Consider the following 23,157-nt stretch of genomic DNA (forward strand, 5'->3'; position numbering starts at 1 on the left):
TAACGGTAAACGATAGTAATTACAGTTAATTGGTAGACATATGTCATTTTAATAGGCTGCCATTGGCCGTTTTTCCACTTTTACCACGTAAGAGTCGAGGAGATTCACTCTAACCGACTTATGTTGCCATAGCATAATTAATCATTTAAACACATCATGTAAATATGCTCTCCAAGCATTTCATATCTAGTATTTCAAGTAATCACATAAATATGCTTTTCAAGTGTTTCATATCGAATAGTTCAAATATACATACTTTAGGTATTTCATGTCGAGTAATTCAAGTATACCTTATTCAAATATGCATGAGTGTGGTAAATACTTAACATATAGCACTTAACACTTAATGACCATGGGTTAAGCATGTCATAGACTTATTCCAATTACATATTCCTATATAGAACACTCACCTATTGTATCAAGAGAGTAAATACTCAAACAAGTGTCTAGGCGTCCACTTCGAGTTTCTCTTGAAGGTCCCCTTGAGCGCCTGAGCAAATAACCATTAACTATTATACACTATCACTTAGAACCCGTACTTATCAAAGAAGGTTGTACAATCTAAGGAGAATTCATGAATTGGCCCTTAATTATTAATAATCGAGACTCAAGAGTAAAGTTTTAAAGTCTAAAGAGAGAGACTAACATTTTTCATGAAATCGAGTTCAAAATGTTCAATCGGTATCGAGAAAAGAAGGCAAGTTTCCAAAATCTCATTTTCTAAGAAATTGACAAATTTCAGCTTTGGGTGTCAATTTAGAAAAATCGTATCTTGCACTATGTAGGTCCATAATTAGAAAACTTGATACCGTTGGAAACTTCTTCAAAAGCACTAAAAGTTCCTAGAAGATACTTTTCCATGATTCCAAACGGAAGATATTAAAAAATTGACTCAAAGTTGCTGCTTGGGACCATTATGACAGTTTCGGGGTTGGTTTTTGACCAACTTTGAAAATCCAGCAAAATTCACACAATACGAACTAGCCTCCGAAATTTAGAACTCAATTAGAGCTACAATCAAAGTTTAAAACAAAACAAACGGAACAAGAATCAAAGTTTTGAGCGCCAAGATATAGCAGCTCAAAGTTGGCTAAAATTTCCTCCTCGATCAAGAATTTCCAGATTTAAACATGAACTTTGGGACGTTGGTTGAACACTGAAACGGATTTGGAATGGCACCAAATTTAGCAGTATTACACTATCATATAGGGGTTATCCTCTGCAAATTTTCAAGCAAAATCTAGCACGAAGAGTCAATTAACAAAACTGTTGAAGTTTTCAAGAATTTCCAAGGCAATCTGCCTCGTACCTTTGTTTTCCTTTTCTCAAACATTTGGCTACTAAAAACCTCTCAAATATGGTTCATTTACGTAGATAATGTCTAAGAAACATCCAAGATGTATTTGGTAGGTGATTTATACCAAGAATTTCGAATGACAAGTCCCAAGTCAAGATTGGCTAATCGGCTAAGAGAAAGGAAAAGTTTTCCAGATTCGAAGAGCAATTTCGGGGCATCATTTGCATATCAAAATGGTCTTAGAATATCACCAAATTTTGTACAATTAAACCTCCATATGAGGATCACTCCTCTATCAAATTTCAATTGAAATTTCACACGGAAAGATAGTTAATTAAACCATCAAAGTTCAAGAAATTTCCCAAGGCAAAACTGTCTTCTAGCTCTTCTTTCTTTTTAAACATTTTGTCCAATGCAACCAACCCAAATCTGGTTTATTTGTAAAACAAAGTCCAAAGAACATCTAATATAAAGTTTGGCAGATGTTGGACATCAAATTTTCCAAAACAACAAGTCCCAAATCAAGCTAGGCCATTTAACTAGTCAAAAGAGGATTTTTACTCACTGCATCAGTTTCAAAATATGGCCACAACTCACTCAATTCAACTTGGAATTGAGTGTGGTTGATGGCGTTGGAAAGCTCTCTCATAAAGATGAATTTTCTCAGAAGAAATCATTCTCAAATTCCAGTCACAAACAGCTCATTTTTGAGCGTCAAGATACAAGTCCTGTCCTGTCTCCTGGAGAGAAACGAAACAGGACAGTGATTTTCAATCGAATGGAACAAAAGTATGAACAAAAGAGAACAAAAGAAATCAATCTTAGTTACTAAGTATGAATCATTTAAGATGGAATCTCATGAAAATATTGATAAGATGTATTGTAAATTCAATGATCTCATTAAAGATTTAGAGGTGCTGGAAAAGGAATACACCTTACGTGAGAAAAACAGAAAGACCTTGAATGCCTTGACAAAAGATTGGAAAAGTAAGATGACTGCCATTGAAGAGGCTAAAGATCTAAATACTATGTCTATTGAATCTCTTATTAATTCTCTAAACTTTTATAAGTTGAAACTTAAGTTTAAGGTACAAGAGGAGGAAGATGCAAAAGTGAGAAGGAGCATTGCTCTAAAAATTTCTCAAGATGAAGATGCTATGGCTTCCTTGGATGGAGAAGATGTAGAAGTTGATGATAATGATCTTCCTCTCATCGCAAGAAGTTTCAAAAGAATCCTAAACAAAAGGAGATTCAGAAGAAAAGGATCTAGCAATACATTTCCAAATCAGTTCAACAATGCGAGGAACAAAGGAAAATAAGAGACCAATAAAAAGCAAGCAGACAAATGCTTTGAATGCGGCCAACTTGGACACTATATGAGTGAGTGTCCAATGAAGAAGAAGAAAGAAGGAAAAGTTGAACGAAAACCAAAGTTCAACAACTTTCAAATCACATGGAATGATTGCAACTCGAATGGTGATATTGAAGAGGAAGAGAAGTCTACTCAAATGGCCTTCATAGCCATTGGTGATGATGATGTGAGCTTGGTGAATGTCATTAAGGAATCAAAATGGTTCATAGATAGTAAATGCTCAAAATATATGACTGGTGATCCATTACAATTCATCAAACTCAAATCAAAATCAAGTCAAAAAATAACATTTGGAGATGATAACAAAGCCAAAACAGTTGGAGTTGGAGATGTTGGTAAGAATGGTCAAACTTTTGTTCACAATGTTCTTCTAGTCGATAATCTGAGTTATAATTTGTTGAGTGTTAGTCAATTGTGTGACAGAAATCTGTTTGTTCTTTTTAAAAAGCATGAATGTCTTGTTCTTTACTCAAAGTTCAATATTATTTTCAAAGGAAAAAGAGTGAATGATATTTATGTAGTTATTCTTGAAAATGTTGATTTTTCCAGCCTCAAATGTCTTAAAGCTGTAGATGAAGATCCTTGGTTGTGGCATAGAAGGCTTTGTCATTTCAAAATGAATTTTTTTAAAGAAATTTTCAAAAAGAAACTTGTTAGAGGTTTACCAAAAATTAACTTTGAAAAGGATAAAATTTGTGATGCTTGTCAATTTGGAAAACAAGTAAAAGTTTCCTTCAAACCTAAGAATTGTGTTTCTACTTCAAAACCGCTGGATCTTTTACATCTTGATTTATTTGGTTCTACACAGATTGCTAGTTTGGGTGGTAAAAGATATTATTTGGTTATTGTTGATGATTATTCTAAATACACTTCGGTGATATTTCTTGCTCACAAGGATGATGGTTTCAAAAGTTTTGTTTCATTATTTGCAAAGTTCAAAATCTGATTGGATTGAAAATTATCAAAATTAGAAACGACAATGGTTCGGAATTTAAATTTTGTGATTTTTCGAAATTTTGTGATAACAATAGAATCACACATGAGTTTTCAATTACTAGAACTCCTCAACAAAATGATGTTGTTGAAAGAAAGAATAGAACTCTTCAAGAAACCGCACGAACCATGTTGAGTGAATGTAACTTGCCAAAATATTTTTGGGGGCGAAGCCGTTAATACCGTTTGCTATGCTATGAATAGAGCTCTTTTGAGACCTATTTAGAACAAAATTTCTTATGAGTTAATGTTTGATAAAAAGCCAATTGTTGGTTATTTCAAAGTTTTTGGTTACAAATGTTTTATTTTAAATATCAAGGAACACCTTAAAAAATTTGACAGAAAATCTGATGAAGGCATTTTTTTGGGATATTGTGAGAATAAAAGAGGTTTTAGAGTCTATAATAGAAGGACTCTTGTTATTGAAAAAATCATACATGTTACCTTTGATGAATCTAATGATAATATTTTCAAAAGTTGTTATGAGGATGATGGTGCAAGTGTTCAAGAAGAACTTAAGAAACTCACAATTTATGATCAAAATGATGCTCTTCAAGAAGAAAGCTCAAAGGAAGATGACCCCCAAGACAATCAAGCATTGGAAGAAAATGACAATCATGGTGATGCACCTAAGGATCTACCAAAAGTTTGGAAGTCCGTTCAAAATCATTCTAAGGAGCTCATTATTGGTGATCCATCTGAAAAGGTAAGAACTCGTTCCTCTTCAAAACAATTGATGTACAATTTTGCTTTGATCTCACATTTTGAACCAAAAAATTTTGTTGATGCATTGAAGGATGAAAACTGAATTATTGCTATGGAAGAGGAACTAAATCAATTTGAAAGAAATAAGGTGTGGACATTAGTTGAAAGTCCTCAAAATCATCCTATTATTGGCACAAAATGGGTGTTTAAAAATAAAATGTGTGACGCCCCGAAAAGAATGAGTTTGAGAACCCAGAAATTTTCTAATTTTCTAGGGTTTATTATTTTTTTTAATCGCCCGCCTTTTCTACGTTTTCTTGATTAGAAAAATTCCCCAGATAAAGTTTATGAGCAAGGATAGTTTAAAATAATTTTTCTAGTATCGATTAGTTTTTGAGAAATTAAGAGCTTATACCGGACGTGGGACCCGCTAGTGTGATATAATTTTGGTGACTAAGTGAATTGTGTGCTAAGTGTTATTATTTTACAAGGTGCTAGGAAATGATTAGAGGGTGGTTATATGATGTAACCATTGGAAGCCAAAGGATTAAAGAAAATACTAGAAGGGCCAAGTGTCACAAACCCATTGCAAGTTGGACCTTTGACTAAGACCATGATTTCTTCTTCTTATCTTGACCAAACCTTTTGTTTTCATCATTTCTTCTTCTTGTAAGCATGATGGACGAAATTTTGAGAGAAAGAGAGAGAAAATCCAGCATCTTGCACCTCAATTTCTTCCTCCAATCTTGAGTTCTAACCGATTAAATTGCAAATCACTCCATAAAACTTGCTAGCTAAGGAAGATTGAAGCTATTGGTGGAGTCGTTTTGGAAGAAAAATCCCTAAGCCATCACCTTTCTTGATATTTCAAGGTATCATGTCTAACCATCCTTTCTTTGATCTTGATTTTGTTAAATTAATGACTTGTGATGGCTAATGAGATGTTTTAGTGGAAGATTAGCACTTGAATGCAAAAATTTCCAGATTAGGGTTTTCAATTTCCCCAATTCTGCCTGACACTGTTCATCATAGTTAGAGGTCAAATTGGCCTTAGCACAAAACATAAAAGTTGTAGAGAATGAGGTTTTATAGTTGCCTACAAAATTTCAGCTCAATCCAAGTTCGGTAGCTTGTGAAAAGACCAAAATACCCCTGCTGCCCTGTTTCTGTCCGAACCTGGAAATCAGATTTGGTAATTGGTTCGTTTGACTGGGAATACTACTGATTTGGTTGTTGATGTCTTCTTATGAATTCTAGCCTTGTATCTTAGCTTTTAAATGGCTTTGGAATTACTTGATTTGGAGTTGTGTGTGCTGAGTTATGACTGAATGAATCAGGACTGCCACAGTGAGCTTCGAACTAGAAAATCTGGGGTTGTTTTGGTAAATTTGACATATTTAGGGTGCGAACTGGACTGAGTGGTCTTCATGAAAGTTGTAGGGAATGATATTTTAGAGGTGTCTGCAAAATTTCAGGTCAATTGGAGTAGCATAGCTTGAGAAAAGATGGAATTACCCTTGCTGTCCTGGTTTTACCCGAATGCTAGAATTGCACTTGTAATTGGTTGTTTTGGCTGGAATTGCTTCTGAATTGGTTGTTACGGTCTTCTGATGAAATTTATCCCTGTTTCTTAGCTTTCAGCTGGTTTTGGAATTTCTGGATTTGGACTTGGATAGCCTGATTTATGATGTTTCCGCTAGAATGCGTTCTGTGAATCTGTTTTTCCGATTCTGGTGTAGTTTCTTGCATTTTTGACCTGGTTACATTCGAAACTGGGTTGAGTGACCTTCTGTAATATTGTACCCCTATCTCTTAGATTCGAAACGGTGGGTCTTTCACCTTCATCCGACAATCGTAGTGCATTTGGTACCATTACCGCAAAATGACGTCAAAACCTATTTTTCTGGTTTTGAGCTTAACTTTCATTTCCGGACTTTTTCCTAGCTTGACTTGTCTTTGTACTACTTGGAGCTTGCTGAATGACTATTGGATGAACTTGTTGTTGTGTGTGTACCTTTGGGTTTGAATGAGAAGAATAATGAAGCCATGATGGCTGGAAAAGTTAGCAAATGTAGGGGAAGTACTGTCCGAACTTTTAAAGGACTTGTTTGCATTGAATTTGTGATCTAAGACTTGGATTTGAGCAAGGCAATGATATATGATGGATGGTTTCTGAGCCATGGAGGTGAGTGACCCCAAACTATTGTTAAAGCTTCTTATGAAATGTTTCTTGCATTATTTACTCGACTGCATATCATGCGTGCTTGCATGTGGGTTCATGACATGTTTTGGCTTGAAATGAGTACTTGGGGAGTCTTGTACTGAACACCAACGTCTCCTCCGTTTGTTTATGTTCATGTTCATCTGGAGCTCAAAAAGGGGCTCCCTCTTAATGTTAATGTTAATGTTAAATGATCTGTTTGAGCGTTGGGTGTTCAAGTACTATGATTTCGCTGGCTCACGAGAGCAATAAATGTACCTTTGATCTTGAAATCATGACATCACTGAAATGAACGACTGTGAAACTGAATTGATTACTGATTTTAATGGTTACTCGCTGAGCTTCTAACTCACCCCAAAAATGTTTTATTTCCCCCCCACAGGGCTCAAGGCGAAGAAAAGCTTGGAGTGCTTATTCACGTGACTGGATGGCTTATATCGTGTACAGTTTAAGTTTGGATCTATTTTTTGTACGAGTTGGTCTTGTATAAATATTTGAAATTGATATGGATGTAAGTATACGTTCCACGATTGGAATCAGTTTCCGCTGCATTTGTAATAAGTAATTCTTGGAGAATTTGATGTAATTTTGAGACTTATATTGTAATATGTTTGAGGATTGTAGTGATCGACTGAGTCTCGGCGAGAGCTGGACAGGCGACCCGCCGAACCCTTTGGTTCGCCTTAGGGAAAGGTGGGGCCGTCACAAAATGAATGATAAAGGTGAAGTGATGAGAAACAAGGCTAGACTAGTTGTTAAGGGGTATGTTCAAGAAGAAAAAATAGATTTTGATGAAACATTTGCTTCCGTAGCAAGACTAGAATTAATTTGAATGATTTTGGCATTTGCATGTTTCAAGAATTTTAAATTATTTCAAATGGATGTTAAAAGTGTTTTCTTAAATGGTTTTATTGATCAAGAGCTATATATTGATCAACCTCCCGATTTTGAGAATGAAATGCTTCCAAATCATGTGTTTAATCTCTCAAAAACCTTGTATAGTTTAAAACAATCTCCAAGAGCATGGTATGAATGTTTAAATGGTTTTTTGATTGAAAATGATTTAAAAAGGGGTATTGTAGACATCACTCTTTTTACCAAACAATGTTCCAATGATCTACTAATTTACAAATATATGTTGATGATATTATCTTTGGTACTACTAATGAGTACTTGTGCAAGGATTTTTTCATTATTATGTAAAAAGAGTTTGAGATGAGCATGATGGAAGAATTGAATTTCTTTTTGGGGTTTCAAGTGGAACAAACTCGAGAAGGAACATTCATTAATCAAACTAAATACACTAAGGAGCTGCTCAAAAGGTTTGGTATGGAGGAATCAAAACAAGTTGGAACAACAATATCACATCTACCAAACTTAACAAGGATGATGCAGGAATAAATGTCGATGAAAAGAAGTATAGAAATATGATTGGTAGTTTACTTTATTTAACTGCAAGTAGACCTGATATCATGTTTATTGTTTGCTTGTGTGCTTGTTTCCAATCTTATCCAAAAGAATCTCACTTGCTTGCTGTGAAAAGAATTTTTAAATACTTGAAAGGGACATTGTACTATGGTCTTTGGTATTCTAGATGTCATGAATTTACTTTATACGGTTTCTCGGATGTTAACTTTGGTAGATGTAGAGTAGATAGAAAGAGTACCAGTGATACATGCCACTTTCTTGGTAATTGCTTAGTATCTTAGTTAAATAAGAAATAAAATGCTATTTCATTGTCTACGGCTGAAACGGAATATGTTGCCGTCGGGACATGTTGTGTGCATAAATGTGATGTACCAAAAAATCTGCGGTTCCTAATGGAATAGGTAACAAAGCCACTTTGCCACCCACTGCTACCAAATCACCACCTCCCCAAGTTAAACTTGTGCTTGCTGTTGCACCAGGAGCCGTTGCACCAGGTGCTAAAGCGTGGGTGTTTTGTATCCATTGAGCAAAAACGGGTTGTAATTGGATAGCGGTATCTGAAAACATATCTTGAGGACGCCCTAAAGCGCTCATGGTATCATTACTTAAATTAAAGTGGTTCTTTTGATCATTCATCGAAATGGTTTGGGTCGTGTATATACGGCCAATCTACGGTAGGGCAGAAGGTTCCTGCTCAATTAATGTGGATGAAAAGTACCTTGAATGATTTTGGATAAGCATATGATTGTGTTCCAGTGTATTGTGACAATACAAGTGCCATAAACTTGATAAAAATTTTTATATAATATTCTAGGACAAAGCATATTGATATAAAGCATCATTTCATTAGAGATCTCGTCCAAAAAGGTGAAATTTGTGTGCAATATGTTTGCTCAAAAGATCAAGTGCTGACATTCTCACAAAAGCCCTTCCACTAGATCAGTTTGTATTCTTGAGAACAAAACTTGGTGTTGTTGAAAAGTTTTTCTGAAAATTATCTGGTCACACTTTATTGGAGGTCCAATACCCGATGAACGGACGTCCGACAGTGTTCTAAGCCCTTTTCTAGAAAATTTTGTTTCGGACGATAGTGTCGGACGCTTCACTTCGATCGGGGCCGTCCGACACTCAAAAGAAGAGTATTATAAAGAACTTCTCTCCTTCATTTATTTCACTCTCAACTGCTTTGTTGGACACAACCCTTCATATCCTCTCACATTCAAAATTCAAAATTCATCTCTCTTAAGAACAAGTTCCAAGAAAATTGATTTGTCCAACATCATCACATCTCTTTTGCTTGCCCCTTAGCTTTCATAATATCCTATATCTGCCAACCAACTCCAAAATCCCAAATTCTCGTCTGAAACTCTAGTGACTCAAAATTCACCCTCTATGAACATTTCAAATATTTATTGTAGTTCATTCGTACTCTAAGATCATCATATACATACTCATATCATACTTTGCATCAATATCATCACGCATTTCATCATGGTGAGAATGAGAAGAGGATCTGTGAGTACCGGACGCACTATCAGGTTCAAGTTAAGGGATGAAGATATTGAAATTACTGAGTCCTCTACCACTAAATCTCCAAAAAGGGCGACAAAAAAATGAAGTGGAAAAAAGAAAGGTTCTGCCCAAAAGAATGAATCTGCCCAAACTGAGGACAGGCAACCCACTAAGACTTCTGCTGAACAAATTGAGGAACAGCCTACTGAATTGCCTCATGAAAGTGATAATAACGAGCCAACTATTGAGCCTTCCACCACTAAATCTCCAAAAAGAGGGATGGAACTCATGGTAAAAAGGGACAACAGTCTGCAAAAAGGAAGGGGACTGCTCAATCTGAGGAACAACAAACCACTGAACCTTCCACTAGAAAGTCACCAAAAATAAGGGCTGGTGGACAGACTGATGTACAAACTGTTCAACTACTGGAAAGAGGAAACGCACTGCCAAGGAAACTGTGTTGGAGTCTCGGACTAAGAGTAGTAATGAAACCCCTGTCACCCCTAGAACTCCTCGAGATCAGTCTCAGTTTGTTTCACCTTTTACCATTCATCCCAGAAAATCACTCACTCATTCTTCCTTATCCATTCATGAGTTCATTTTCTTGTTTGAGGATTTCAAACAACACATCCTACTTCTTGAAAATAGTCTGATGAGGATCATGTCACCTAACCAACAAGCCACTTTCATTGACAAAAGGAACTTGCTTGTACCTCCTACCCCTCAAGAAGATGAGAATGTACATCGAAAGGAGCCTAGGACTGGGCCAACTGAACACACTCCACATACTGAATGCAATCTAAAAGTTCATGCTTCCAGTTCTCAGCCAAAGGATAAGGGAAAAGCTCCAGTAACTGTAGACATCAATAATGATGCGGAGACTGAAGAAGAAGATGTGGATCCTGCTCAGTTTCGCCTAACTAGAAGGCGGCCCAGATCGTTCAAGATCACAATTTAGGCACCTCTAGGCACGTGCACTTCATGCTTAAGTAGGCATCTCATAATAGACATATGCATCTTCTGCATTTTAACATTTCAAGTACTCTGTATTTAGGATTCTGGTTATTTGGTTAACTCTTCTGACTTGTAAACTATTCAGTTAACTTTTTTATATTGAATGGTTTCTGGTTAATTTTGTTGATTAACTCTGTTTGCTTTTGGATGTTTGGTATCCCTGTGACTTCTGATTTTTGACATTGTTTGCTGATTGCTGATTCTGTTCGATATTCTTGGTCAATGATGTTACTGATGACATTGATGTTGAGTTTCTGAATGTTGGATACTGGATTGGAATTGGATTTGAACTATATTAATGTCACTGGCTATTAAGATCTTCTAATGATGACAAAAAGGGGGAGAAATAATAACAAGTTACTGCAGGAAATGTAATCCGGTAAATGCAAGGAGGAGCTATTCTGAGTGTCTACCTTTTTTTGATGCATTAAGTGAGGGGGCGTTTTAACTTAATTATTTTTCTTCATCCATTTTTTGCCATCATAAAAAATAGGGAGATTATTAATCTCAGTTCTTGGCTTTTGATGATTACAAAATAAATGGATGTTACTAATATCTCCTCAAAGACCTTTTTGGAAATGAAGCAAATTAGGTTCAAAGATGAAGCTGTTGCTGAAGCTGTCGGACGCACAAAAAGACTGGATCAGACGTCCGACAATTATTGAGTAACTTCAGACGCATGAGGAACTCCATCACCGGACGTCCGAAAGAAATCAAAACATTTCCTTAAGCTCACTGACCTTGATTGGACGCAAAACATTGAAGCACTGGACGTCCGATAAACTGCGAAACATTTCGGACGCAAAACACTGGTGATATTGGATGTCCGACAGAATCAAAGAAGAATTCTCAAACTTTACTATTTGCTTTTGGACTCAAACTTTGGAGGTACCGGACATCCGAAAGAATTAAAGAAAATTCTTCTTGTTCTCAGCCTGCTGTCGGACGCAAGAAACAAGACTACTGGACGTTCGACACTATCAATGGCTAGTTGATTTTTTAGCTGCCTTTTATCCATTGGAAGTTTTAATGAAGGAATTTTTTGGTTTCCTATAAATAGAGCAAAGTCAACCACTTTAAAATATTTTTGCATATTGAGACTACAAAAGATCAAGAGCAAATTTAGTGAGAAAATTCTCTTCAAAGAAGATTTGTACTCTTAGTTGTGTAGATTTCGGATAAGCTTTCTTGTTTGAGAAAATTACTTCAATAGTGTAGCATTATGAGGGTTATCTAAGTGATAGTAAAACTTCCTAACTTGACCAAGCGTGGCTTGAGGTAAGAAGGAAGTGATCCTTCTTTTGTACACATAGATTGATAGTAATCGATCAACTTGAGGAAGCTTGCTCTATAAAGTGATATTCAAACTCAAGAGGAGTTTGGAATTTGGTTTGCTATTTTATCTCTTTTATTTACTATATCGCAATATAAATTGTTCATCTCTTCTACTTACAAGCATTTGTGCTTTCTCATTATTGGTTCCATTGTGTGGTTATCTAGAAAAGATGGTAAATTTCATATTCAAGCAAAAAGAGTCTTATAATTTGGTTAGTTTTTAATTTACCTAATTCATCACCTCTTAGGTTGTTTTCGATCCTTACAACATCATACTCCTCCAATTTGTTAATAATTTCTGCAAATGAGAATCCAATCATGCGAAAAATTTTCTCAAAATATGACGGATCATGAGTTTTGATAAACGTACGAACAATTTCTTCTTCATTCATAGAAGGTTTCACCTTGGCAGCCAATTTCCTCCATCGTTTTGCATATATCTTGAGATTCTCAGATGATTTTCTTTTAGTCCCTTCAAGTGTTTCAAGAGGAGGGGAATGATATGATCCGGATCCCCCATTCATGATGTTATTCATGAGCTTGAAATGAAGCAATTCGTTACACTCTAATTCAAGCCTTGGAGTCGAGTGAAGTCTAGTTAGAAGCTTGTTCACATTATTCAAGTGAAGGCGGAGGAGGTTGAAGGCTCAGTTTATAGTCTATTCAGCTTCATCGCAGCAAAGACGTTATAAGGCGCGGGCATACTTTATAAGGACACGTCTTTTGTCATTAAATTAATTCACCATAGCAAAGTCATTAGAAAGCGTGGGCACGCTTTATAAGCTCAAGTCATCTGCCCATATAGTCACTTTATATACTTACTTTATTTTATTGTCATTTAATTTAGGTCATAAGTGATTCGAAAACACATTAAGCCTTGTGTCTATGAAGGCTATAAATAGCCCACACTTCCAACATTTTTGGGGACGAATATTACAACAAAAAATCATGAGGAATTTTCCTTCAAGTTCTTAATCGAACTTACTCTTGAATACTTGAGTTCATAGCTTAGGATTCAAATCAAACTTTATCGATTAGTTTGTTCCCTAATCGTGGTGTCTCTTCATTCATCATTATTTGCTTAAGGTTGCTGATTATCTTCATATGTCAGAAGTCTTGAGTTCATGAGAACAATCGCGTTCAATTTCCATTGGGAGAAAAGGTCAAACTCTAATATTACAAAGTTGGGAGGTTCCAGGAGGGCCTTTCCCTAGGGTTGCTCATCAGTAGTCCTCATCGGAGCAAGTTCACAATTATACTCATATTGTCTTACAAAAGCGGTTGACAAATTCAACAATGTCCTCATCTCATTAGGCTTCAAATTGGAGTACCAATCCAGTGCGTCGCCTTCTAAGTTTTCAGGAAACAATCGAACTGGCAAATTCTCGTCATTTACTGGCTTTTTAAATTTATTTGTAAATATTCGGAGATGTGTCTTGGGATTGCCCGTTCCGTCACACTTACTAAATTTGGGTGTTTTAAAACCCACAGGCAGTTGCATATCAGGAAATAGGCACAATTCATTATAGTCCAAACCTCCTTGTTTGTTCAAGTTTTGGCTCTTTCTCATGAACTCGTCAAACCGATCCAACCTCTTTAACAAATTCTTGTCAATTGGCGTGGAGGATTCTCCTATTTCAACTTTTCCTTGTGCAACGATATCTAGCGTGAATGGTTCCGCAGTGGAATAATAATATAGTTCTTGAGATTCAAATGACATGTTCAGACTAACAGGTAGATAATTTTGAGGAGTTTGAATATGAGAAGAATTAATTTGGGTATTGGATACATAGGTATGTGGTAGGCCATGAGTGGGATAGGTGAAAGTTTTCTCAAGTGAATTTACGAAATGTGGAGCAAAAGGGGGTTTGAGTATGGAGTAGGAGTAGTGGTTGCGGTTCAGTTTGACTAGTATGTGGGGGATCATGCTGGACACCGTTGTTGCTACCAGCAACCAACTGATCAATCACGCGCTGTTGTGTGGCCATCTCCATGCTTAACTCACTGAATTTGTTTAACACTTCGCTCAGTTGAGCTCCCAGATTTGCTAGGTCGGTTGATAACATCATTGCAAACCTATAGGATGGTTCAGGATGTGCACTCATGTTTACACTATTTCTCAAAGCTCGACTACGTAATCGTGTAATGATGGGATTTCTTTGTGTAACTATGTTTGCAATTACCTGAAAATTTAGGAAAAACCTATTTAGATTCCCCTATTGATTAACTGCTGACAAAAAGAAAGAAAAAGAAAAAGACGCGAGTTAATAAAAATTAAAGTAATTCAGATGCATGTCCTATTGAGGAGCCCTTTTTGTGCCCAGGGTAGGTCTAACATGATGCAACACTTTCGAAGTGGGACCCGTTTATCAAATCTGCTTTTGACCACCATTTTCCGTAAAAGAAAAGTCATTTCAAATTTTCAAATTTTTTATTTTATAAATATTATTTACATCATTTCTCGGAGACGGTCTCGTGCAAGGTCATTAAATCTTTTCAACCTATCTATTACAACATCTTTTGGATTCTCTGGTATAGGGATTCCTCATGCGTTCCACTAATCGTATAGTTCCCCACATTTTCTCTTCAATTCTTGGTGTTTCTCTCGCATCTTTTTATATGCCCCATTATATTTCTCTACCATCTCTTTGCTAGTTTTGACGGATTCTTTTAGTTGCAAATGTTCTCTGTCTTTGGCTTCAATAATGGCCATCAATTTCTTACGATTCTTGCATACCAAAACCCTTAAGCCAATCCTCATACTGTGGAGTTACTGAACACTTTTGCTTGAGTTTTGGAATGTACTTGACGTGCTCATCATCGGACAATGTCCCCCAAGCCTCAATGATAGGAGTCTTCATCGGAATTTCACTTAGACATATCCTTTTGTCAAAAACAATGGTGAATTCGGTTAAATCATATGTATACGACAATTCTTGAATGCGGCCCAACTGTCGGAGAAACCTCTTCGGAGTATAAGCCATGATACCCTGGGTGCCTAGCAATGGAATGAACTCTGATACTCTGGTGCAAAGTACGGGTTTCATACAATTAGTCTAATCTAAAACCTATCTAACATTCTGATCAGGCAAGCTTTTAAGAAATCCACATACTCAGATGCATTACTTGGCAGACCATTTCCATTAATCCTCTTGTGATGCATGACTATCCAATTATACCCAGACATTGACAGACTATCAGGAATAGGTGATCGTCTTATAAAGTACTCCATAGCCCACATGTGTAGAACTAAATTTGATCCATGAAAGAATTTTTCACTCCTTTGGCAAGTAGTGCAAGCTGTAAAGATATCAGTTAAAATAGTTGGAACAATAGAGCATTGCCTATCTTTCATCCCTATAAACAAATCAAACATGACTTTGGTGAGTTTAAAAGCTATTTTCTTGTCTTTTCTCGAGAAAAGGTAAGTTCCGGCCATAACCAATCCATATACCACAATCATAACCAATCCATAACACATAGATCACATAACACAGGCATAATTTCTAAATTCAAAAATCCTAATGAAAGTAAGTGAACACATAAGCACACAAGCATGCAAGCACACAAACAAATAAAAGCAAATAGAGACCTAACTATTACATTCGGGTCCTAACTACAATCTAAGGGGGGAGAACAAAATAATAACCTGACTATTACATTTATCTAACTAAATACATTTTTGGCGAAATTAAAATCTATCTATTACCTATTCTATCTAAATACATGTGTCGAACCCCTATCTATTACAATTTGGCATTTAAATGTCTTTCAAATAATCATTAAAATTAAATTAAACATACGAAACTCAAAATGAAACTAAGAGAAAAATCACTCAAAAACATGCAATTACATACATAAAATCACATAAGAGCACATAAGAGGATTTAAAATACCACAAGAAAATACCTCCCTTGAAGTAATAGCTAATGGGGGGTTGGATTTGCGCTATTTAACTCCAAAATTAACAAAAATAATCAAGGCACCAATTTAATTAACAAATAAATCATGAAGAAATGGAAATAAACATGAAATCTATCAATCGAAGTATTCAAATGAAATATAATTAATAGTTAAAGAAGATAAACAACATGTATTTTAGAAATCATAACTATCAGGGACCTAATTGCAAAAATTAAGAAAATTTTGGGGGGTCAAATTAAATTATTGCAAAATCTAGGGTCAAATGAAAGAAAAATAAAGTTTAGGGACCTATTTGCAATTAAATCAGGGACCTAATTGAAAGAAATTAAAAGTTTTTAGATTAAAAAGTACAGGGACTGAAATGCAATTTTTGGATCCGATTTTCCTAAGCTAATAGGCCATTGGGCCAACTTCATTAGCATTTGGGTCAGAGGATTATTTTGGCCCGATCGAGAATCCAAAGAAAATGAAGCAGGTCAACCCACCCTTTTTACTAAATCAATCCAATCAGATTACATGGACTCTAACATCCCAAATCCAAGCCAAAAACTAACTAAAATAAACCAAGCTCATTTACTAAACCCAACCAAATTAAACCTAAACCAACCTTCCTCTTATTTTTATTAAACCCAATATGCCATGAAATCTTTTTAAATTGCTAAACCGTAATTTACACCCTAAAATTCATAGATAATCTACTCAAAAATCATATTAAAACATGCCAAAGGCACTTAAGATTTAAAGTGGCGAAAGAATGGCTAATCCTCCAGATTTTTGGGCCATAGTAGCATTACATAGAACTTGTGGGGCTAAAGTGAAATTTTGGGAAATATTCATGCAAAGTCATCAAAGAAGCTTTCTTCTTCACTTCATGCTCTGCAACTTTGCTGGGTTCATCTCCAGCAAGACTTTCCGTCCAAATAGCCAAGTTCAGAAACAAAATCGGACCATATGCAACCTCCAACAACATCCAAGTCTCATTTACTCCAAAACCACATTCAATCACAAACAAAAAAATGGAGGAAATCTAATAATTCATGCATAAAAAAACAAGAAAAATGCAAACGGCAAATCTTAAAAAAAATCATATAAAATAGACCTAAATCTTCATGAAAATCGTGTTAAACTCACAGGGAGAGAAACCATAGTTACCTGAGAACGTTGGTGAAGTAAAACAAACGTGAAATACCCTAAGAAATTGTACTGGTTCCAGGAAAATGAAGCCCAGGAAGCTTTGTTGCAGAAATTTCAGTAATGACGAACCCACGACTTCGAGCCCCAATTTAGTTGCCTTGAAGGGGTTTTCACTCGACGATTGCTGAACGAAAGTTGTTCCTGGATATCCAAAGAAGGTGCAAAAAAAGAAATCTCCCTCTAAGGATTGGAGATTAGGTCGGAATTTGACCGGAAGTAGGCTGGTTCGCCAACCTCGTTCCAGAAATTTCTTCCCTTGTCCCTCTCGATTTTTCTCTCTTTTCTTGCTGTTTTTCTTTCCTCCGTTGTCTCTCTCTCTCCCTTTCTTGCTCTCCCAGATTCTCTCCTGCTCCTCTCTTTCTTGCTTCTCCTTCCTTTTCTCCCTTTCTTTTCTTTTTTTCTCCTTTTTTTCCTTCCTCTCTTCCTTTCTTTTCTTCTTCTTGTCCGAAGCCTCCCTGGTTTCTTCCTCTCTTTTCCAGATTTTTTCCAATTCAACAGCTGTCCTTGCCACCTAATCTCTTACAAGTGTAGTGGTGTGCAAAAAGACAAAAACACATGGCTAATATTCACTCAAACCATTTAGCTATCTTGCATGCATTCCACTTATTTCTTATTTTTTCTTTTTTCTTTTCAAGGCAAAAATTTAGAGCAAACAAAAATGTTAAATTCCTATTTGAGATTTGCATTGCAAATTTTCATTTTATTTTGAAAAAATTGAATTTGAAAAGATTAAAAAAATTGAAATTTTTAGTTGTGAAAATTTTCTTTCTTTAAAAAAAATGATGAACCTAATTTAATAAAAATAACTAATTATCATTTTGTGAATTTTGGTTAAATAAAATAAAATAAAATTAAATTAAAATTTTGGTATCTACACATGGGAGGCTCCAATTCAGGCTTTGGGCATGGAACGATTCTTCCAGAAATTAATGTGTGTTAGAGCCAAACTATGCCAATGGAATTAGGATACTTTCGGGAACATTTTTTAGGCTGTTAACTAGGCAGAGAAGGTCCTACGGCGTAGAGAATTAGAGTATGATACCTCTAGGGCCATGGCTGCGAAAATTAGGTTGGAAGAAACAAGAGCGCTTCATGCGGGAGCACTCTCAATAGAATGTGAATTTTGGCGGCAAAAGGCATCAATCAAATGGCTACAGGAGCGTGATGCCAACACGAAGTTCTTCCATCTCAATGTTAAACAGCGGTGTAGCAACAATTTCATTACACGAATTAAGGATGACTCGGGTGTTTAGCTTGAGAGCGAGGACCAGATTCAACACTCGGCTATTTGTTTGGAATCTATTCGCCTTCGATTGCTCCCCGCGGGTAGCCTCACGGCTAGATTTTTCGCTCCCACAGCTACAGCTAGAGGACAACGAGGCTTTGCAGATAATCTCATCGAGTGACGAAATCAAAGCCATCGTTTTCTCCTTGTCGGCGGATGGTGCGCTCGGCCCGGATGGTTTTGGAGTCGGGTTCTATCAGGCATGTTGGCACATCATACAGGACGATCTGCTTCTCGCAGTCGAGAATTTTTTCTAGGGTGGGCAGCAACCACGAGATTTCACCAGTACGACAACAGTTTTGATTCCTAAGATGATGGGTGCTTCGCGTTGAAGGGACTATCGGCCAATTAGCTTGTGCAATGTAAACTCTAAACTTCTATAAAAAATTTTAGCTTCCTGACTTTACCAGCTTCTCCCTAAGCTCATCTCTCCATGGCAAGCTGATTTTGTTCCAGGCCATTGCATTTCTGATAACCTCCTGCTGGCGCAAGAGCTTGCGATAGATCTTGATAAGCGTTTAAACCACCCCAATCTTATCTTGAAACTAGACATGGAGAAGGCCTATGATCGGGTAGAGTGGAGTTTTCTCATCTTTATGCTTCGTCAGTTTGGCTTCCATGAGTGATGTATTGATCTTTTGTTCCGTACATTGTCCAATTGCTAGTTCTCTATCCTTATCAATGGTGTTTCATCAGATTTTTTCAAGTCGTCTAGGGGTGTTCGCCAGGGGGACCCCCTCTCACTAGCTCTTTTTGTGCTTATGGTTGAGTGTTTTACCCGAGGTATCCATCATTTATTTTTGCAAAATGAGAGGAGATTTTATGCTTCTGCTGGCCCATACATCCCTTATTTGGCTTTCACAGATGATATCCTTGTCTTTGTACGCTGCTCGGAAGATTGTGTGGGAAGTCTTGCCGCATTTTTTGTACAGTACCAAGGTTGGTCTAGTTAGGGATTAATGCGAATAAGAGTACATTCCTACTCTCCAATCGACCATCTCCGGGCCAGCATCAATTGGTGGTAGCGGCACTAGGCTTTCAACAACAATTTTTTCCGTTCACATACTTAGGCGTATCTATATCCCGAGGTTGAGCTACATGCTTACTTTTTGACAGGGTTCTCACAAAGATGTGGGCTAGATTAGGAAGCTGGAGCGCCAAGTTGCTGTCAGCAGGTGGTAAATTGATTCTTCTTAAGCATGTCCTTTCTTCTCTCCCCATGTGCCTGCTGCAAGTGCTACGCCCCCCAAAGGCGATTTTCATCAAGTTGGAGAGAATTTGCAATGCCTTTTTATGGGATCATGGGGTGGAATCTCAAAGGGTTCATTGGTCGGCATGGGAGAAGCTATGTTTCCCTACTGTGGAAGGGGGCCTCGGGTTCAGATTTTTTGAGGACATGTGTTCTACATTTGCTTGCAAGTTTTGGTGGAGGCTGAGGACAAATGATTCAATCTGGGCCACATTTGTGCACCAGAAGTACGTCAAGGGTGTGCATCCGACCAAAGCCACAGTCCATAGGCCCCCTCACTCTTGGCAAAGGTCAGAGGAGGTTCTGGTCGCTGTTGAAAGACAAATTTGTTGGTGCTTAGGTAGAGGGTTTGTGGATTTCTGGCACGATTGGTGGTTAGGGGAGAGACAGTGGCGAAGATGCTTGGTCTTGCCGATCCCCAACATATGCTTGTTACGGAGTTTATCGTTCAAGACAATTGGAACGTAACTAAACTACAACAGTGGCTACCTATGCACTTGGTCTCCCGCATCTTGGAAATGCGGGTTTTCTCGCATTTGGATGATCAAATGATCTGTCTACCTTCCACCTTGAGGTACTTTCAGGTCAAATCTGTATGGGACTCTCTACGATCCAGGAAGAACTCATCTTTGGCTTATAAGGCTCTGTGAAGCACATTCTTGCTGTTGAAGATTTCTTTTGTTCGCGTGGCATGCCCTACATCACTTTTTGCCATTGGACCTTACTCTTCGCCGGAGAGGGGTCATTTTAGTTTCTCTGTGCCACTATTGTCTTGCCCACGAGGAGTCATTTTCACACTTGTTTCTCACAGGCTCGGTGGCCTCAGAGGTCTGGGATTGATTCAAAAGAGTTTGGTATCTTAACTCTCATGCATTCCTCCCTCTCGGCAATGTTCATGTCATGGTTGTGCTCCGTCGGGGTCGGACTGCCGAATCACATACGCATGGCTATGCTGGCCATTATTATTTGGTTTCTCTGGAAGGCACATAACCAGGCAAGGTATGAGGGGACATGGTTTCAGGCTCAAGAGGTCATTGCGGGCATCAATAGTTTTGTTAAGCAGCTTGGCAGAGCTGGGGTCCTTATTGCAAAACATTTCATGGGGGACCTGGAGCACCCATGGGCTCCAAGAATATGTAACAGTTCTAAGCGGGTCAGGGTTTTTTCGGTAGCCTGGTCAAGACCTCTATTCAACCAGTTTAAGCTCAACACAGATGCTAGTGTCTCTGGTACAAGGGCATCGAGAGGTGGATTAGTTCATGACCATACGGGGGGCCTGATCTTTGCCTTTTACAAGAAATTTAAGGAGGTGGATACTTTGATGGCAGAGGGTCTCTCTCTATGGCATGACCTCTTATATTGTAAGGAAAAAAACCTTTATAGGTGTATTCGTCGAGGTGGATTCGGAAGTCTTGGTTCGATTGGTACTATCTGGGAGCCCATCCAAGTGGCCTTTGTGCAATACCTTGTGTAGAATACGCGGTTTATTAGCTGTGCTATCATCCACAGTGCGCCATATTTTTCGAGAAGCGAATAGTTGTGCTGACAAATTAGCAGGACTAGAGCTCCACGCAGACACTGTCTTCTCCTCAACACACCAACTTCCTCTGGCTGTTTGGGCAACCTTACATTTGGATTGACGGGAGGTTCCTTCTATCTAATCTCGGGTTGTAACGGAGTCGGTTTCCTATCCCGTTGTTACAGGCTTCTGTAGGCTTCTGCCCCCCCATAAACTCTTGTAACTTCTTCATTTTTCTAATAAAGTAGGGGGCTGGCATCCCCACCCGTACACGGGTTTTGCCAAAAAAAAAATTAGTAACAATAATAAACAACTTATATATTATGAACAAACAAATTCAAAATGATAACATTGTAATATATATTATTTTTTTTATTGATAGTTAAAGAATCATCCACATTGCATTCTTTCCAAAATAATATTAGGCAATGAACCATAATTTTTTTTTTTGCAATCACTTCTTTATTTAACTAATCATCCTTAAATAAATCATGTAAAATCATGCACAATCATACATACTTTCAAGAATAAAACATTTTCAATTATCTAACAAATAATCAAATAAGTGCAATCAAGTCTATGAATAGAAGCCAAATTCATAGTTCTTGAATCTCACATCTTGAATATCTTCCTGAGACTTTGAAAATTTTCTATAGTTATTACACGTTGAAACACCACAAAAAATACTTTTATTCCCTTTAAAATATTTCAATGGTGATCTCTTGTTATTCAAACTAATATGTTTTTCCTTTATTATCATTTTGACCTTTAAATCTTATAGACATATTTCCAATGTCATTTTTCTTATAAATTTCTTTTTTTTCTTTGTGAATTATAGATTTATTCTCTTTAACCCACATCATTTTAGTTCCTCCATCAAAATTTCTTTTCTTAAAATAGGTATCAATCTTATGATCAAGTTTTTCACAAAAATGTTCAACTTTTAAAAATTATAAACCTTCATTTTTCCTTTGATTTTTCATTTTCTTTTTTTAGTTCCTTATTTGTATCTTCAACTTCTTTATAAGACTCATCCAACTTATTAATAGTGAGTTTTAAATTCATTTTTTCTACTCTAATTTGAGTTTTAAATTCATATTTTCTACTCTAAAGCATATTCATTCAATTGAGATTTTAATATTTTATTCAATTCATTAGCTCTTTTTAACTTTTCATACAAACTATTAACAATTTTTTCAACCATTAAATCATTTATATTTTCTTCCTATGACTTTTCCACTAGTCAAAGAAGTAAGAAGGTTTGCTTTGAAGATGCTCTACCGTGGTCTCTAGGGTTTGTACGTAGCTAGTGTAGCTTGGGCATGGCGGCCCTCCAACCTGCTGCTGAGAGGCGTCCCTCCTCCTCCGTGGACTTCCAAAAGAAGTCCTTCTCTGACCTCTTCTCTGGGAATTCGATGCAGCCGGCGCTGAAGATTAGGGCCACACCCTCTACCCACAAAAGTGAGTCCACTGTCCTCTTTTCTCAGGAGGACTTGGACACCCTAGCGACTCCTTACAGGTTTGCACTTGTCGGCAAATTCTCAAAGGGGCGGCCAAAGCTAGAGGAGGTCCGCAAGTTCATACGCACGCTGGATTCGAGGGAGGCGGCTACTGTTGGGCTTGTGGATGCAAGGCACGTCTTCATCCGCATGGGCAACAAAGCAGATTATCACCACGTCTGGGCTCGTGGTATTTGGTACATATTAGGCTTCCCAATGCGCATATTCAAGTGGTCTCCAGCCTTCCATGTCGACAGAGAACCTTCAGTTGTCCCTATTTGGTTTCAACTCCACAAGCTGCCTCTACACTACTTCCACAAAGAGGCGATTTTTTAGATTGTTTCGGTTCTAGGCGTTCCCCTCTTCGTTGACGTTGCAACCTTGGCAACTTCCAGGCCAAGTCTCGCGAGGGTTTGTGTCAAGATCGATTTGCTCCAGTCCAGGCCGTCACGGGTATGGATTGGTAACGGGCAGTACGATGGCTTTTGGCAGAACTTTGTTCCAGAACATATCCCTAAGTGTTGCTCGCATTGCTATCGGCAAGGACATGGGGTTGATGAGTGTCATGTTCTCAACCCGGCACTGCGTCTTCCTAGATTAGAGAACCAGT

The 23,157-nt window shown here is 37.3% G+C and overlaps 1 protein-coding gene across 1 annotated transcript; it reads left to right on the forward strand.

Moving 5' to 3' along the window:
• The first annotated feature begins 18,159 nt into the window (after positions 1-18,159).
• Positions 18,160-21,169, forward strand: LOC140007220 (uncharacterized). Its single transcript, XM_072049918.1, has 8 exons — positions 18,160-18,480; positions 18,691-18,852; positions 18,946-19,063; positions 19,145-19,211; positions 19,397-19,829; positions 20,201-20,383; positions 20,512-20,860; positions 20,913-21,169. Exons 1-8 carry the CDS (start codon positions 18,160-18,162, stop codon positions 21,167-21,169), a joined length of 1,890 nt encoding a protein of 629 aa, XP_071906019.1.
• The last annotated feature ends 1,988 nt before the right edge of the window (positions 21,170-23,157 follow it).

The sequence above is a fragment of the Coffea arabica genome, chromosome 5c (assembly GCF_036785885.1).
Source record: "Coffea arabica cultivar ET-39 chromosome 5c, Coffea Arabica ET-39 HiFi, whole genome shotgun sequence".
Taxonomy (NCBI): domain Eukaryota; kingdom Viridiplantae; phylum Streptophyta; class Magnoliopsida; order Gentianales; family Rubiaceae; genus Coffea; species Coffea arabica.

Excerpts from the sequence above, each read along its gene's own strand:
- LOC140007220 (XM_072049918.1), top strand. The coding sequence starts at position 18,160 with ATGCCAACACGAAGTTCTTCCATCTCAATGTTAAACAGCGGTGTAGCA. Across the intron at positions 19,830-20,200 it reads CTTGGCAAAGGTCAGAGGAG|ATTTCTTTTGTTCGCGTGGC; the intron begins GTTCTGGTCGCT and ends TTGCTGTTGAAG. Across the intron at positions 20,384-20,511 it reads GATTGATTCAAAAGAGTTTG|GCACATAACCAGGCAAGGTA; the intron begins GTATCTTAACTC and ends TTTCTCTGGAAG.